Raw genomic sequence first — 19,302 nt, 5'->3', positions numbered from 1 at the left:
AGGAACCCAAAACATTCAATACAGAAAATCACAACATGGAGCCTCAACATCCCAAAACCTTTCCTACCTTCCTTCTGGGGTCTTCCTAAAACAAACTCCCAGTACAGCTAAGTCAGCCTGTTCAGTTCTAACAATCACAAGGGTGGCTACTAGCAGCCACCAGTAGCCATATTCTCATTCTCTCTCTCTCTCTCTCTCTCTCTCTCTCTCTCTCTCTCTCTCTCTCTCTCTCTCTCTCTCTCTCTCTCTCTCTCATCATTTCCTGTGACATAACTTACATAATTTCCTTTTCCTGTCAGGGAGCTCGTCCCACCACATATGACTTAGGCTTCCTGTGATGTAATCAGGTCACATGGCCTATTAATGGGTGGGAAAGATCTTCAAATCAAAATTGCTAATACACAGCCTTATCATTCAATAGAAGCTAAATTACCAGTGATCTCTTAATCACCAAATTCAGGGACCTTTTCTCAATCCTCATCCTTCTTGGTCTTTCTACAGCCTTTAATACTGTTGATCATATTCTCTCTGTCTCTGTCTCTGTCTCTCTCTTTCTCTCTCTGTCTCTCTGTCCCTCTGTCTCTGTCTCTCTCTGTCTCTTTCTCTCTGTCTCTCTGTCTCTGTCTCTCTCTCATATTCTTGCCCCTCTCAGTGTCTCTAGTTCTACTTTCACTTGGTTCTCTTCCTTTCTGGTTCCACCTCCCTAACCCCCCAACAATGTCTTCCCTTATTGATTATTATCTATCTATCTGTATGTGTATATATATGTGTATTTATACACACACATATGATACACATATATATGTATGTATATATACGGTACATGTTTGTGTGTTGTATTATATTTATTTGCATATGTTCTTCTCTCAATAGAATATGAGCTCTTTCAGAGCAGAGAGAGAGTATGTCATGTTTTTGTCTTTCTTTATATCCCCAGAAGTTAGAACAGTCCCTGGCACATAGTAAGCACTTAATAAGTCCTGGCTGAGCGACTACCTCTGTGAATGCTAGTTCTAAGTTCCCTTTGCTAGCTCATCAACCATGCTATATCCCCTAACTGTGGAAGTACCCCAAGATTCTATTTGGGCCTTTTCTTCTCTTCTTTTCCCTTTTCTTCTTTTCTCTTCTACTTTGCTCTTCTTTCCTCTCCTCTTCTCATCTCTTCTCTTCTCTTCTCTTCTCTTCTCTTCTCTTCTCTTCTCTTCTCTTCTCTTCTCTTCTCTTTTCTTCTCTCTAGCTTGGTGATGTTAGCTCCTGTGGGTTCAATTATCATCTGTATGTAGATGACTCCCAGAATTATAAATACAAATCTTGTCTCTCTCTTGAGTTCTAGCCCATATCACCAACTACCCCCTGGGTGTTTCAATCTAGATGTTCCATAAGAACCTCAAGCTCAACATGTCAAAACCAAAATTGATTATCTTTCCCCAAAAAACTCACCTTTCTATGGAACTTCTTTATTTTTATTGGAAGTATCACCATATTCCAATCACTCAGGTTCACCACCTAGAAATCAGCCTTGACTCTTCATTCTCCCTTGCCATCTTAATTCCATGGCCAATCAGTTGCCAAATCTTCTTGATTCTATCTCCACCCACAACATCCCTCTCATTCATCTACTACTCTCCACTTCCACAGCCATCACTCTACATCAGGCTCTTGTCACTTCTTTCCTGGACTATCACTATCTATCTATCTATCTATCTACCTATTCATCCATCTATTTATTCATTCATCTATCTATCCATTCATCTATTCGTCCATCTATCTATTCATCTATCCATTCATCTATCCATTTATCTATCTCTCTATACATTTATCTATCTATTCAGCTACCTATCTACTAATTAATCTTCTTGTCCTTCAATCATCCCCAAAATTGCCAAAATGATATTTTTAAAGCACAAATCTAATCAAGTCATTTCCACACTGGTCAAAAAGTTCCAGTAGTTTTGGACTGCAGCTAAGATAAAATACAGGTTCTTTTCTTTGACATTTAAAAACTTTCACATTCTATCCCCAGCATAGATATCCTGGCTGTCTATACTTGACTCTACTTCATACAATCTACATTTCAACCAAACAAATCTTTCTATTCCCTGTCATGACATTCCATCTTTCATCTCTATGCCTTTCCACAACCTGTCCCTTGTGCCTGGAATACACTCTCTCCTTACTTAGTAGTCTTAGAATTCCTGCCTTTCTTCAAAGCTCACTTTAAGTGTTACCTTCCCCAAGAAATCTTTTATCATCTCAACTGTTCAGTGCTCTAGAAATATATAGGCATATTTAGATACATTAATAAATGTTTATTAATTCACTAAATGATTAAAACAATTACATATGTAGGACATTCATGAGATGATCCCCACAGTGTAGCCCCTGACACAATCTGTGGTGCTCTCTCTCTCCCTCCCTCCCTCCCTCTCTTTCTTTCTTTCTCCAGCAGTGGCTCCTTATTGGCTCCAGAATCAAACAGAAAATTTTTTCTTTGGCCTTCAAAGCCCTTCATAACCTGCCCCTTCCTACAAGATCAATTGGTCAGCACTGTGCCAACCTCTGAAGATATAAAAAGAGCCAAAAGACAATCCCTGACCTCAAGGAGCTGACATTCTAATGGGAGAGACAACAAAAATACTGGAGCGGTTTGCCATTTCCTTCTCCAGTTCATTTTATAGGTGAGGAAACTGAGGCAAATAAGGTCAAGTGACTTGCCCAGAGTCACATAGCTAGTAAGTGTCTGAGGAGGTCAGATTTGAACTCAGGAAGATGAGTCTTCTTGTCTCCAGGCTTGACACTGTATCCACTGTGCCAACTAGTTTCCCTGTATACATACACACATATATATTGAATACATATGAGGATGAGAATATGTGAATGAGTTTCAGTTTGCATCCTTGGAGGGAGTGCCCAACATCATTGTGATCACAGATGGATCAATATATCAAAGCAGTAATAAAATGGTGGTTCAGTGGAGAAAAAGCGCTAGGCCTGGAGTCAGAAAGACTCATCTTCCTGAGTTCTAATTTGGCCTGAGACACTTATTACTTGTGTGACCCTGGGCAAGTCACTTAACCTGTTTGCCTCAGTTTCCTCACCTACAAAATGAACTGGAGAAGGAAATGGCAAACCACTCCAGTATCTTTGCCCACAACACCTCAAATAACGTCATGAAGAGTCAGAATCCGTGGAAAAACCTACTGAAAGTAATGCTACATTTTGATAATGCTCAGGTTTGCAAGGTTATTTCCTCCCCTAAACCCTGGGAAATATGCAGAACAATTAAGAAATTAGTGGAACTACTGGGAGAGTGTAAGTATCAGGAACTGTAGAATGATGAAAATTTCATCCATCTGGGGAAAAACTGGATGTATATTTCAGGGGGGTAAATCTAAATGGTGTGAATGTTAATGAGAAGTTTGATTCTACTTCCACAGTTCAGTGTCATCTGCTCAGTCAATCACCACCCCCCTTCTCTGTTGGCACCTGTACAAAGGAGAAGATCTGGATTCCTCAGGTGTCTGTAGGCTTTGGAAATAGCAGCAGCCTGAAGTGATAGCTTCCTAAGATCAAAGACTCTTTTTATGTGCTCGCCCTGAGGGAAACTTTAGTCTTTCTTGCCACTGAACAGATCAGTAGAGGAGCTGCGCTCCAAGACCTAACTGCTTAAATTGGTTTAAATGCCACTTATGCATCCCTAGTGACAAGGAAAAATCTCCAGGTCTCTCTATTTAAATAACAATAATAATATAAGAGCAATAGAATTGTGAGCCTATTAATGAGAAGCAGGCTGGCCTAGTGGATAGAGGGCTGGTCTTTAAGGCTGGCAGACATAGGCCAAGCCCTCCCTCAGAAAGTGAGACCCTGGGCAAGTCATCATTTAATCTCTCAGTGTTCCAGAAGATTCTCAAAGAAATGTGTGTATACATACATGTGTTTATGTATATATTGTGTAAATATGTATATAGACATATACTTAATCTTAATGCTGTTCAGTTGTGTCCAACTCTCCATGACCCCATTGGGGTTTTCTTGGCAAAGATACTGGAGTAGTTTTCCACTTCCTTCTCCAGTTCATATTACAGATGAGGAAACTGAGGCAAACAGAGTGAAGTGACTTGCCCAGGATCACGCAGCTAGTAAGAGTCTGAGACCAGATTTGAACTCAGGAAGAGGAGTCCTATTTCCAGGTCTTTTGTTCTATCCACTGTGCCACTTATATTCCCTGCATACATACACATTTATATGTGTATGTGTATGTGTGTATGTTTATAAACATATTTATACATACATGTGTGTATGCAGGTCTGCATCTGCTCCATATTTTATAAATATAGAGTTCCCTAAGGCATTGAGAGGTTAGCTTACTTGCCTAGAAACACATAGCACAATATGGCAGAGACCTGACAACGAACCCAGACCTTCCTTAATCCCTGCTCAGCCCGTTATCAATTATGCCACACTGACCTCTCATAGACAGATAAACAGACATAGACCAAAGTAGATGTATAGCTATGGATATATACACATATGTGTATGTGTATATGTATGCATAATTGTATACATATGTATATGTATGTATGTATATATATATATATGCATATACATGTGTATGCACGACTCAAAGACAGACAGAAAAAGAAGGAGGAAGAGAAAGAAGTGATAAGACCGAATTAATCCTTAGCTGAAAATGCTGGATAGAGAATTCTTCATCCCTGGAAAGATGAGCTCTATGGCTCTTAGAACTGGAAGAGATCATTTAGTCCATAGGTGATCATAGATATCATAGCTACCATCTATTCCAGCTCCTCATTTTACAGATGTGAAAATTGAGAGACGCATAGGTTAAGTGACTTGCCTAAGATCATATGCATAAGTAGCAATCCAGGCCCTTTGATTCCAAAAGCAGAGTCCTTTCTAATTAAATCACTTTGCTTTCTCATTTCCATGATACCTTTATGTTCCTGGGTTTCCTCTTTTGGAGGAGGGAGAAGGAGAGGAGGGAGGAGACAGGGTGCGAATGTTTTCAGCATTGTGGGTCCAGACCTAAGATTCCATCAGTTGAAGGAACTTGCCATACATAAATTCTCTTCATTGATAGAGGTGGCAAGGGCCATCATACTTTTCTCTCTGCATCCCTAGCATCTAACCTAGTGCCTGGCACAAAATAAATGCTGTTGACCTGAGAAGTGTGGTTAAAGGAGACAACAGGCTAGGTGATAGAAAAATTTATATTACTCATAATTTATTCCCTTAAGCTTAGCAGACATACATGTATGGAGCCAGACAGAGTCTGACTGCTGAACATAGAGATGAGAAAGCTTATATGCATTTTTTCTTTAACAGACTCAGCATGTCTATATTACTTCACTTTTATGATCCCAATGTATGTTTAACCATGATACAAGACAAGGATTTTCCTTAATGGAATAGGTTGTAAATACAATAAGTCAGGATAGTAGACAAAGTGTCATTTGGAATTACAACCCAGGATCTCTGTATTTAATTTACCATTAACATTCCATAACATAGTATATGCCCATAAAATATTAAGATAAGAAAAAGTCACATAATTCAAGATAGTGTCTGGGGTCAAGGTTCTCACCCTTAATGGCCATGGACAGAGGAAGGAATGCTCCATCTGGGCTTGTTGACATAAGAAGAGGCATTTTCTGAGTTACTCAGAGAACAAAGAAGCTGTTAGGTCCGGACTGTTCCTCTGACTAGTTCAGGCTCTGGCTCTTCTTGAAATTACAAAAATGATATAAAATGATGTTAAATGATCCTCAATGCTTATTGATTGATTGATCTATAATTTAAAATCTTTTAAAGCCAGAGTTCTTAACCTTTTTAGTATCATGAAATTCTGTTTATCTAGTGAAGTCTGTGGACTCCTCACAATAATGTCTTTCAATGCATTAAAAAAATAAGATTACAAAAGAAACAGCAATTTAAGTTCGTGGAGCCAAGTTTAAGAAGCCCATGTTGTGTAACTGCCTGGAGCATGAAGGGGTGAAAGTTATTTGGTTGTAGTTGTACAATTAATTTGTGTCAGAGCCAGAATTTGAACCTGGATCTTCCCAGCTCCACAATTGGCCCTCTGTCTTCTGGGGCATGCTGCCTTAACATTCTTTTTGTTAATTCTACTCCATGACATCTCCTACAATTCCATTTGACAGTTAAACAAATTAAGGTCAATTATCATTAAAATGATCTGTTAGAAGTTACTCTGAGTTCTAGTGACAGTTTATAGTAAAATGTTAGGCACATATTCATCTTTCATGCCCCTGGCCATGTGGCCTGTTCCTCATTTCACAAGGCTACCTTTCTGAAAATTCTTACAAATGTCTAACTAGGGACCCCCGGGCTAGCCTCTGGCCCCTTATTGGAAATGCTGCCTTTGTGAATAAATCCCAAGTCAAAAAAAAACCAGCTTCAGCTGCCAGTAAATTTTGATCTCCCCTTTCCCCAAATGGCCTTTGCTCACATTTTCCCTCACAGCGAAGTAAATGATGTGAATCCGCTTATCTGCTTTGAAGTGGATTTGATGGGACTGCTTTCCAGTGATTGGCTAGGCTATAACCCTCTTCCAAGCCTGGTCCCTGATCCCAAGTAATGATGTCTGTGTACCCCTATAGAGAAAAGTCATATGCAACTGGGTCTCAGTCATATCTGTTTGATGGTGCCCTTATCCCCACGTTTAATAGGGCTGCCACAAATCATGTATTTCTAATACTTTAAAGGAGAGAAAGTAACCAACTGAGAGAACAGTAATACTTATTTTTTCATTTCTTTTTTCCTCTTAGTTGGGCATCTAGGATTTCTGGATCATTTTGAAAAATTTGTACTAAAATTTTAGGTGAATTCATAGAAGGCCACAATATCATGTTTTTTCAATAATGGACTCTCATTTGTTAGTATGTATATATGTGTGGTCATATATATTCTTACTCATATATACACATCCATACATATACATATAAACAAACAGAACAGGTAGGTGTCGCGATAGTGCATAGAGATGCTGGGCCTGGAGTCAGGAAGACTCATCTTGAGTTCAAATCCAGCCTCACTAGTTGTGTGACGCAGGGCAAGCCACTTAACTCTGTTTGCCTCAGTTTCTTCATCTGTAAAATGAGCTAGAGAATGATTTGGCAAACTACAAGAGCCAGACATGACTGAAAAGACTGAACTAGAGAGAGGGGGGGGGGGGGGAGGGAGGGAGAGAGAAATGTGTCTATATACATATATATATATATATATATATACACATCACATACACATACACAAACATATACACATAGACACAAACATAGACACATATACATGTACATATACACATACACATACACATACACATACACATGCACATAAACACACATATACATATTGGTTGTTATCCTTCATTCTCAAAGGGGACCAAAATGATATCACTATGTTAGAGTCAAGTTACAGCATGTCCGACTATGACTGATCAGACCAATGCAATCCCAGAATGCTCTACCACAGGTCGGGCACAAACAGTCCGTGTGAACATTTGGGGCGGATTCTCTAAATTTGCTCATCTCACATTTCCTTTGAGCTTCTTCAATTCTACTTTGCTCATAGAGCATAACACCTTCTCTGATGAGGGTATACCATGCTGGGTGGTCCTGTGCCAGGATCTCCCACATCACACAATAAATTCCAACACATATGGAATATTCACCAAAGTTATTCACTTTCTTGTATAATTTATAGTTCCCCCCTCCCAATTCCAAAAATTTACTTGTTTCACATTCTTCTCCTTCATACCAGTCATGTTCTGGTCACATTGGAACTTTGTGACTGGAACATTTCACACTGGTCTACCACCTGTTCCCCAAACTTGAGGTTATGGGATCATAGATTTAGAACTGGAAGGACCTTCCCTTAGAGTATATTGCTTCCAATTCTCTGCTTGCACAGATGAGGAAACTGAGGCACAGGGTGTTTAGTGACTGTATCATGTGAACTGCAGTTGGGGAAGCTAAGTCTCCCTTCTGCTCCTCTACATCATACCTGGAAATGCCATGTTGCCTCCCATGATCAATTGCTTGAGGTCAGTTTCATTTTTATCTTCATATCTCTAATGCTTAGTACAGCTCCTGGTACATGGTAGGTGCTTTAAAAATGCTTGCTTTTTGATTCTCTACATGCAGAAAATCTTTCACTATCTCTTCTCTGTAGATTAGGGGTGGAGAAGCTGCAGCCTCAAGGCCACATGTGGCCATCTAGGTCCTCAAGTGCAGCCCTTTGACTGAATCCAAACTTCACAGAACAAATCCCCTTAATAAAAGGACCTAGAAAGTCACATATGGCCTTGAGGCCACGGTCTCCACACCCCTGTTGTAGACCTATTGCCATCACCCTCATATGGTCTCCTCACTAAGTGTGTTGCAAGTTTGTTTTAACAGATTTTCTCACTTCCATTCTCTCCCCCTTCTAATCTGTCCTTCATACTGTAGCCAGAATGAGCCTTCTCGTGGTTCTGGTCAGATTATTCACTTGCTCAAACATCTTCAGTGGCTCCCTATTGCTTTCCAAGAAAGGTTCAAACTTCTCTTCCTGGTAATTGAAGCCTTCCATGACCTGGCAACACTTTCTATTTCCTGCTTTAGTTGATATTTCACCCTCCATCATACATTGTAGAGTAAAGTTAAACTAGACTGCTCTCTGATGCCTGGTATAGCGTGGCCTGTATTCTCCCACCTCCATGCTTTTGCTTATTCTCTGCTTTATACGTGGAAAGACCTTTCTCCCTTTCGTTGCCTTTATTATAGTTTTCTTTGCATTTAGCACAGGGTTCTGTACACATTTAGTAAATCTTTGATGAATAAACAGCACATACAGAGAAAATTATAACATATAATAATACCTTTCCAGTATCATTATACATCAATCCTTTTCTCATACATTATAGTCCAGTCAAACTGGCCTTCTCTCTGTTCCTCACACTTGACATTCCATTCTTTCTCCATTCATTTGTACTTTGTAGTCCCCTCCTGCCTGGAATCACTCCATCCTTACCTCTGCTCCAAGGCAATCCCTTCCTTCCTTCAAGACTTGGCTCAGATAACACCTTCTACATCAAGATTTTCCAGGTGATAAGAGCCTTAGTGGTCTGTTTATATTTTATTATTTTATATATTGTATATATGATATTATTGATTGATTTGGCTGTTTGTTTATGTGGATATTGCCTACCCCTTTAGAATGTTAGCTCCGTGAAAACAGGGAGGAACTGTCTCACTTCTGTCTTTGTATGCTCAGCATTTGCTACATAGTAACTGCTTAATAAAGACTTGTTAAGTATTAATTGATGAATATATAACTATGTGTGTATATATACACATGTATGTGTATATGTATGTGTGTATTTGCATGTTGTCATTCCAAAGGGAGCGTACACTCCCTGAGGGGAGACCAATTAAGGTTTGACATCAGGAAAAACTGTCTAACAATGAGCTGTCCAAAAGTGAAATGAGCTTCGTTGAGAGGTGCAACCCTTTAAGGAGGCTTCAAGTAGACGCTGAATCACTTCTTGTTGGGTATGTTAGAGTGGGGATTACTTTAATCTATGTGTTGGGCTAGAGGTCATGTCTGACTCCCAAGTTCTACAATTCATGATACACACACACACACACACACACACACACACACAAAATGTGTGTACGTGTGTATAACGCCTATGTATACACACACAAATGTGTGTACATGTGTATAATGCCTATATGTGTGTCCACATTTGTACACATACTATGTGAAAATAACTTATGTTCACATGATTATATAATATATAACTGTATACATGTCATACAGATATGTATGTATATTTATGTATGTGTATGTATGTGCTGAATCACAGAACTGGTGTTCTATATAAACTTGACAGTATATATATATGTGTGTGTGTGTGTGTGTATGTTTATATATGAATGTGCACATATACACACATATATAGATAACTGTATATATATACACACATGTATAGGTGTCTATATATAATATAAACAAACACAAATATATAGACACATCTGTATGTATACATATATACAGATGTGTAGTTATGTGTATATGTGTATTTATGTATGTACATATATATATACACTGAGTCACAAAACTTAAGTGTTTGTATATAAACTGATATGCACATCTATAAATATATAACTATATATAGACATGTTCACATTTATTAATGTGTGTTATGATGTGCTTATACATACATATAACTATGTGTATAAACATATCCCCACCCCCAGGGTCACACAGCTAGTGTGTGTATATTTATGTATGTATATATAGGATATATGTGTATATATACTTATAAAATCAAGATTAGGTTATTTTTGTGGGGAGATTCTGAACGGCTCAGAAGTCAAGAAAGGGCTCACATAAAAGGGGACATGTGAGCTGAGCTCTGAAAGAAAGTAAGGATTCTAAGAGACAGAGATGAATAGGGAGTGCATTCCAAGCATGATGCAAAGCCCACGCAAAGGTGCATAGACAGAATATGAAATGTCCTAAACAAGGAACACCAGGAAGGCCAGTTGGACTTGGACTGCAGGGTACAAGAAGGGGAGTGATGTGTGATAAGACTAGAAAAGTAGGTTGCAGCCAGATTGTGAAGGGGTGTGTGTGTCTGTGTGTCTGTGTGTATGTCTGTGTGTGTGTGTGTGTGTGTGTGTGTGTGTGTGGCTTTAAATGCCAAACAGAAGAGTTCATCGTTGATCGTTGAAGTCGAAAGCATCATTGGAGCACACGGAGGCCGGGGGTGAGCGCTCAGACCCTTGCTTTAGGAATATCCTATCCATTCTGGCAGCCGCAGAGAAGACAAGAAAGATGAGGATGGAGAAAAGGCCAGTGAAATTCCCACTGAACAGATCAGACCTTGGAGAATGCAGTTTCAGCTGAGTGATGACATCTGACATCTGATTTCAAAGAGGTTGAGAAGTGAGTGAATGAGAAAGCAAGGAGATAAAAGCAACAAAGTAGAGCAGCTTTATGTGGACAAGAGCAATAAGCCCTTTGAAGGGAAAGAGACACCTTTTGAATCCCTGAGCCTTTGGAATGCTGGGGACCCTGGAGGAAGCAAAAGGCAGAACAATAAAATCTGGAAGCTTCCTTTCCAATCCCCAACCAGATCTCACTTGACAGGATGAAAAATTCCGTTCCAAGCATAAGAATACCCCTGGCCCAGATGGGCATTCCACTGCCAGTCAGTGCTCCTCCCCAGCCCCCTTCCTCTTCATGTTCCCGGAATCTCCAAATATTTAAAGGGCACTCTTGACTTTTTATTCTGGGAGCCGAGAAATTCTTCCCCTTTCTGTCAGTCTACAAAATGCCTCTTCCTGATGAGGCCAGGCTGCTGCTCCCTCATTGGTTTTTTTTACAGGCATACCTTTGTGGATTCTCTTCCAGACCACCACAATAAAGCCAATATCGCAATAAAGTGAGCCACATGAGGTTTTTTTTTTTGCTTCCTGGTGCATATAAAAGTTATGTTTACATGATACAGTAGTCTATTAAGTGTGCGATAATATTGCATCTAAAATACAATGTACCTATCTAAGCAAAAAAATACTCTATGGCTAAAAAAATGCTAACTACCACTTGAGCCTTTAACAAGCCATAATCTTTTTTTTTGGTGGAGGGTTTTGCCTAGATGTTGATAGCAGCTGCCTGATCAAGGTGGTGGTTGCTAAAGTTGGGATGGCTGTAGCAATTTCTTCAAATAAAACAACAATGAAGTTTGCCACATGAATTGACTTTTCCTTTCACTTAACACTTGGAGGCCATTGTAGGGTTATTTATTGACCTAATTTCAATATTTTTGTGTCTTAGAGAATACGGAAGAGAGGGAGAGAGATGGGGAAATGGCCCGTTGCTGGAGCAGTCAGAACATGCAATTTTTGTCGATTAAGTTTGTTGTCTTTCATGGGTAGGGATTGTGGCACACCCCAATTACAATATTAACTTCAAAGATCACTGACCACAGATCACCATAACACAAATAATGATAATGAATAAGTTTGACATACTGCAAGAATTACCAAAATGTGATGCAGAGACACAATGCGATCACATGCAGTTGGAAAAATGTGCCGATAAACTTCACGATGCAGGGTCGCCACACGCCTTCAATTTGTAAACAACACACTATCTACAGAACACAATAAAATGAGAAATGCCTGTCTCTGTAAGTGACTTAGGGATTTAGGCTTGGGGTCAGGGTGGCGAGAAGAGAGAAGCTGGAATCTTTCTGTTCAACTGTGTGACAAGCTTTCTGATCCCTGCCCTTTGGATAAGTCTTTTCTTGCCCTGCCCAAAGGTAACTGCTTCTATTTCCCATTTTGTTTCTTTTCCCCAAGCTCAAGTGAGGTCAGGCTCAGAACTCAGAGCAGGAACTGTTTACCAAAGAAGAGGTGAATGACTCATGAGGACCCAGGAGGCCTTCAGAATCTCTGTGAACTCAAAAAAAGACTTTTCAAAAGCTTACTCATGGCCCAGGCAAAGGGCTTATTTGTTATTATAGTGGGGAAAAAAGAATAGAACCTTGAGCTGACATGGAAGATGGCACGATGTTCCCACAAGAGATTTTTCCTTCCTCTAGGGCTACAGGAAACAACCGAATGAAATGGCAAATGTTTGGACTGGCACCACTGCTGGGATATTTAATAATAGCTTGAATTTATCTTTTGCATTAAGTTTCGAAAAGCTTTTTCACAGTTTAGTCTCATGACAGCCCTGTGAGGTAGAAATGATTATTATACATTTTACAGACGAGGAGACCAAGACTCATCTAGGATGTGTCTGAGGAGGCATTTAAACCCAGTACTGACTCCTCTAGGTTCTGGGTTCAAATCTCATCTCTGATGCTTATTCCATGTGTGACCTTGGGCAAGTCACTTAACCTCCATGGACCTGATTTTCCTCATATGTCGTGTGAGGAGGGTTTACTAGGTGGCCTTTGAGGTACCTTCCAGCTTTAGAGGTATGAATCTCTGAGGGATAGGATTTGAGTTCAAATCTATCCTCTGATGTGTGTGTCATTAACCTCCCTAAGACTCAGGGTTCATTAAGTATAAAATGAAAGGGTTGGAATAGATGGCCTACTTGCTTCTTGATCAAGACTACTCCTATGATCCAAAAGTTCCTGAGTCCAGCACTATCCATTATACCACCCTACCTTCTGAGCATAAGGGCACTAAATGAGAAAGTTGCTGGTATATTCTTGGATAGACAAGACATGTAATTATTGATAACAATCAGTGGAGTGAATGCTAGGAGAAGGATGGAGCCATCCATGTTGGGTCTCGTATTCTCTCCTGGAAAGTCATCATTATCAGTGTGGGGCTGGTGATGGGGTCTTTCTTGATCTGTGTTTAGGCATCACCTTAAACCCCAGCCCCATACACAGTATTAACCAGATCTAGGAAAGTTAATGAAAGCTAGGTTCAAATCCAACCTGGCACTGTTCATCTGAATTGTAATGGTGGAAATTATTCATTCCTTTGTGCTAGCTGTCTCCCATTCCTGCAATGTTCTCTCTCCTTCTCCATGCCTCTGGTTTCCCTGATTCCCTTCAAGTGCCAACTCAAAACTCACATCAACTCAAAGAAAGAAGAGGCAGAAGGACCCACCTTCTGCAAGATGTTGCTCTTGGTCCTGTCCCTCTCCCCTAATGCTTCTTTTTCAGATTGGCTTCCATTTATACATATATCATATCACATATCATATGACATATAAAATGATGTGACATGACATATGACATGATATCATAGCTAATCTATCATATGTAATACAATATGTCCATCCTATCATGTCATATGTGTAATATATACACACGTGTCTATATGTATTTATATATAGACATACATATCATACATAGGCATATATGTATTTGCATGTTGTCTTATTTGTTAAAATGTAAGCTCCTTGAAGACCATATTTTTACCTTTATTTGTATCTCTAGCATTTAGCAAGAGTGGCACATAGTAGGTTCTTAATGGATATTTGTTGACTTACTGTCTCTGGAGAAGAGTACCCACAGGTTTTCATCAGATATTCATGTCATTTGGTTTGTTGTGGTATATTTGTTGTGACTGTGTGTTTTATCCATCTTTGATATTCCCCTTGTGAAAATTCCCTGGAGGAATTCTGATCAGCACATGCTCTACAGTTTAGAGCCTTAGAGCATTGCTCTGGGGCAGTGAACATTTCAATGGCTTAAAGGATATGATCACACAGATAGCTTGGGTCAGAAACTAGATCCAAACCCAGACCTTTCTGACTGGAGGGCTGGCTCCCTATCATGTAGGTAGCTGTTCTAGCTACTATTGTTAGAGTAGAAAGATGGTCCCTCCCATGAGACCCTGCTCTAGCATGGGAAGGAGGGCTGGGGTTCAAGTTCCACAAGAAGAAATAGACCTGGTCCCACTTTTACCATCTGATTTGGGTGATTGGCTATAGCCAATTTACCACAAACCTTCCTCCATTCAGATACATGGGCACATCCAGCATCAATAAGATTGGTGTCTATGCAGATTTTTCAGGGGAGAGGACATTTCTCAGGGCCCAAAAAAATATGAGTTTTGCTGCCTATGCAGAAACTCCTTCCTTTCCCTTGGCTCTGTCCCTGGTCTTGTATTATGTTGAACTAATTTAGGGCCATTCTTTTCTTTGCTCCCTTGTGTGGACACTTTCCTTCTGTTTTGTTCTTGGAGCTCCTTGTTGGGAATTTGAGTAATGACAGGTAATAATGGCTGTACCTGTCACCTTACCCCCACTGCTATGACAGTGCCAGGCTTTCCAGGAACTAATGCAAATTGGATTCCCTTTCCAGGGAGGGCCAAGAAGAGGGAATTAGCACATTTCAGGGGAAAGGTCATTCAGAGAACGAATGTAAAACCCAGGGCTCTGCTTTATCTTCCAGGAAGCAGAAATCTTGAACACCGCCATTCTCACTGGGAAGACAGTGGCTGTACCTGTAAAGGTGGTCTCTGTGGAGGAAGACGGTACTGTGACAGATCTTCTGGAGTCTGTGGAGTGTAGATCATCAGATGAAGATGTAATTAAGGTAAGTTGATATTTCTCTGGTCCCTGTAGAAAACTTTTGTCATGGCAACATCATTGTTCATTGATCGGATAGACCTTTAGTTCCCATAGGGTTTGTTTCCTATCATTTTGGTTATACTGCCATTAAAATCTAGACATTCATTCTTAGACACAGGAAAAAAAGAACTGAAAGAAGGGAAAAAGCTTCTGTGGATGGTATATTCCTTCTATTTGAATGTCTTATGTCTCTTTGCTCTTACGAAAAATACTTTACAATGATCTTCATTTTCTAATTTTATACCCAAAGTTGTATTTTTCTGGCTTGGTTATTTCAGGAGTCATTATGTAGTACATATAAAATCTAGGGGTCTTTGCCCAAACTCCCACTCACATGGGCGTAGTCAGTGCTCAGAAGTTGGCTACTTGTCCCCTCAAAGTCCCAAATCCTCTTGACTTCTCAAGTTCATACAGTCCTCCTCTGGTCAAAAGTGAAAAAGAATGAGATATTCTTCTCTCCCACATATGGTTCCTTCTCAGGGGTTTGACTAAAGTGCTCTCTCAGCTTGATACTCTGTTGAATCCCCAATTACTTAAATCCTCCTTTTAATTCTAGTGCCTTCCCTCTGATAATTTTTTCTAGTTATCTTACATATAGCTTGCTTTGTATATATTTATTTATTTGTACATTGTATGACCCATTAGATTGTAAGCTCCTTGAGGGTAAGAATTGTCTTTTGCCTCTTTTTGTATCCTCAGCAATTAGAACAGTCCCTGGCACATAGTAGGCATTTAATAAATGTTTATTGATTTATTGGTTGAATTAGAACTAGTTCCCTGATTTTATATAGGCCAGAGGGTACGGTCCAGTCTCTTAGCCAATGCAAATACTTTCTCTCACAACTAAGGAGTTTCAGGTTCCTGTTCTTACCTAGTGAACAATTGTGATGTACTTGACTTGGAAATGTATCCTTATGCTCGTAGAAACAAAACCTGCCCACAATATTAACACCCCCAACATGTGGCTCCACTGGTTTACCAGACATGATGGTAGAGACATCAGAAACATATGGCATTTTGAGTCATTGGTGTGAGATGGCAGCCTAGAAAGCTAATGAAATCTTAGACTCCATTAAGCAAAACATAGAGTCCAGGAGTAAGGCAGTGATTACTATATTGCAATTCACTTTCTGTGTTGAGTTCTGAGCATAACATTTCAGGATAAACAATGATAAGCTGGAGAGTAACCAAAGGAGACAGACCATTATGGTCACGGGCCTGAAGTTTGTGCCACATAAGGATTGGTTGAATGCCATAAAGAGGGTCAACCTAAGAAAACTCGGGGGATAAATAGTTATTTTTATGTGAATATTGAAAAAGGATTAGACTTGTTCTGTTTGACTCTTGGGGTAGAATAGAAGCAATATAGGGATATTATGAAGAGCCTGATGTAGGTTTGATTTGACAAAAAATGTTGGTAATAACCAAAATGCCTATAGGAAGCTAGGTAACACAATGGATAGGGCCCCGGTCAAGAAGACCCAAGTTTAAATACACCTTCAGACATTTACTGGCTGTATGACCCTGGACAAGTCACTTAACCTCTGTCTGCCTCATGATGGATAATAATGGCACCTACCTCACAGTGTTGTTATGAGGATCAAATAAGGGAATATTTGTAAGCACTTAGCACAGTACCTGGAATATCATAGGTGCTGAGAAAATTCTTGTTTTCTTCCTTTCTCCCTCTCTCTCTCCCCTCCCTTGCTCCCTACCTCCTTCCTTCCTTCCTCCCCTTCTCTCTCCTTCCATTCTTCCTTCCTTTTTTCACTTTTTCCTTTTTCCTCCCTTGCTTTTTTCTTTCCTTCCTTCTTTCCTCCCTCCCTCCTTCCCCACTCCCTTCCTTCAGTCTTTCCTTTCTCTCCTTCTTCCTTCTCTTCTTCTCTTATTTCCATCCTTCCCTCCCTCCCTTTTTCCTCCTTCTTTCCTATTATCCCAAAACATAACGAAGTACCTTGGAAGAGATGATGTTCTTCCTCATTGGGGCGGGGGGTGGCTATAGGAAAACTCTTGTATGACTACTTATTGGGAGTGTAGAAGTGATTCTTACTCAGGTACAAGTTGGACAGGACGACCTTTAAACTCTCTTCAACTCTGAGATTCTATGCAGGTCCCTGTAAAATAGCCTTATAGTTGCAATGACTGCTATTACTTCTCTGTAACATGACTTTTGTGTCTCAAAGTATTCTCTAATGATCAGGATCATGGAAGCTTCATATACAGTTAGCACTGAAGCGGTGCCTGGAGGGTTGGCTTTGGGTTAATAAGCCCTGGATGCTGGTGTAACTGACCGTGTGACCCAATGAGATATCTAACCTCTGAATCTGCACATGCTCATTGTAAAAGAAGTCACAAATGGCTCCTGCTCAAAGTCTCTGAGCCTCAGATCCCTTCAGGCTCTCAGAATCATGCAAGCCGCCTCTACAATCTTAAGCTGAGGATAAGATTCTGTTCAGCATTGGTTGAGACAGTTTCCACATAAGAGAAATCACAAGTCCAAGACCCCTTCCCCCATTCCCAAAAAAGAACAGTTATTTAGAGCTCTGTTTTACAATTCATGGCAACTTAATAAAAGAAGAATCTTTTTTCCCCATCTTTTACCAACCCACAGAATTCTATGTGAGCCAATGATGCCAACTGAGGCCCAGCTCCAGTCCTTCATAAAAAATGCATTTATTCTTCCTTCCAGCCTCTTCTTTCCCATTTGGGATCGAGTGCAGAAATAATCCAAAATAAAACAATGCTGGGAATATATTAAGAGACAGCCTGTTGACTTTCCTTCATCAAGAGACTATGTAATAAACTTTATACAGCTGGAGGCCAATGGGCTGGTGAAGGGAGCACAGCCCTCTCTGAAAGACTGAATGCAGTGGTATATCTGGCCCAGCATCAGCATCTCAAAGAGGTTTCTAACAAGTGTTGTATGTTTGCAAGACAAGCCCTGGAAAATGAGATCCTGTTTTTTTTCCTGCTCTTCCCTCAGGTCTCTTTCCAACTCCAAAATTGAGTGATTCTAATTCCAAGCCTGAGGAGTACAGTTGCCATGCCCACACTGTGTCCTTGTTTAACTGAGAGTCAGCAGGGAACAGGGGAAAAAATTGCTGGATGGGGTGTCAAGAGAAATATAATCTATGATCTCATGGTGTGTTGCAAAAGAGCACTGAACTTGGGGTCATGGGACCTGTGTTTGAATCCAAGCACTTCTACTTAAAATACAATCAAATAGACATTTATTAAGCACATACTATATGCCAGGCACTGTGCTAAGCACTAGAGATACAATTAATATGAAGAAAGATAGTCCCTGTCCTCAGGGAGTTTACAATCTAAATGGAAAAGACAAAACACAAAAGAAGGCAGGAAAGTGGAAGGGGTGTTAGATAGCTGGTTTCAGGTATCTCAAGGGATGTTAGGTGGAAGATGTATTAGCCTTATTCTGCTTGGCCCAAAGGGACAGAATCAGGAGCAATGGGTATAAGCTGCAGAGAGGCAGACTTAGGTTTGATGGGCTGTTTTGAGAGGTGGTGGGTTCCCCTTCCTTGGAGGTCTTCAAGCAGAAACCAGATAACTCCTTTCTGGGTATATTTCAATAGGGATTCATTTCATATAGGGTTAGACTAGGTAGCCCATGAGATCCCTTGCAACTCTTACATTTGGTAATTCTCTAAAGGTAATAGAAACAGAGAAAAGAGACTATTTTAGTTGCCCGGTTTGCAGTCATATTGCCTGGGAAGTGCCAACTGGCTTCAAAGAAAAGGGCCTTGCATATCACCCTTATTTCAGGAAAAATAGGTGTCACCACTAGCTATCTCTAAGTCATAGCAACTATATTATAAACTCAAGTAATTCAAGAATCTGGGATTTCTTTGGTTTGGGAACTCACCTGCTAGCAGTTGCAGCCTCTCTACAACTCTGAGAACTGTTGTGTAACTGAAAAATTCCTCATACTGTAGGTAATCTGTTGCTGAGCCTCTGGATTCAGCAAAGCTGGTCCTTAGACAAAGGTAGTAATAATAATCATAAAATAATAATCATATTCCTATAGTATTTTAAGGTCCACAAAGAATTTCTCATTATTTCCTTATGTTACCCACATTTGACGGTTGAGGAAATTGAGGCGGAAAGAGCCTAACAGACTTGTCCAGGGTAACACAGCTAGGAATGTCTGAG

General features: G+C 40.0%; 1 protein-coding gene across 1 annotated transcript in view; it reads left to right on the top strand.

The window, feature by feature from the left end:
* Positions 1–19,302, top strand: part of TMEM132D (transmembrane protein 132D) — a 925,255-nt gene that overhangs the window by 766,863 nt on the left and 139,090 nt on the right. The window contains exon 5 of the mRNA XM_036740754.1: positions 14,954–15,097. Coding sequence (XP_036596649.1) covers positions 14,954–15,097 — 144 coding nt within the window. The remainder of the gene's footprint in view (positions 1–14,953; positions 15,098–19,302) is intronic.

Source organism: Trichosurus vulpecula, chromosome 1, assembly GCF_011100635.1.
Source record: "Trichosurus vulpecula isolate mTriVul1 chromosome 1, mTriVul1.pri, whole genome shotgun sequence".
NCBI classification, from domain to species: Eukaryota; Metazoa; Chordata; class Mammalia; order Diprotodontia; family Phalangeridae; genus Trichosurus; species Trichosurus vulpecula.
This window is presented reverse-complemented; position numbering and strand designations above follow the sequence as displayed.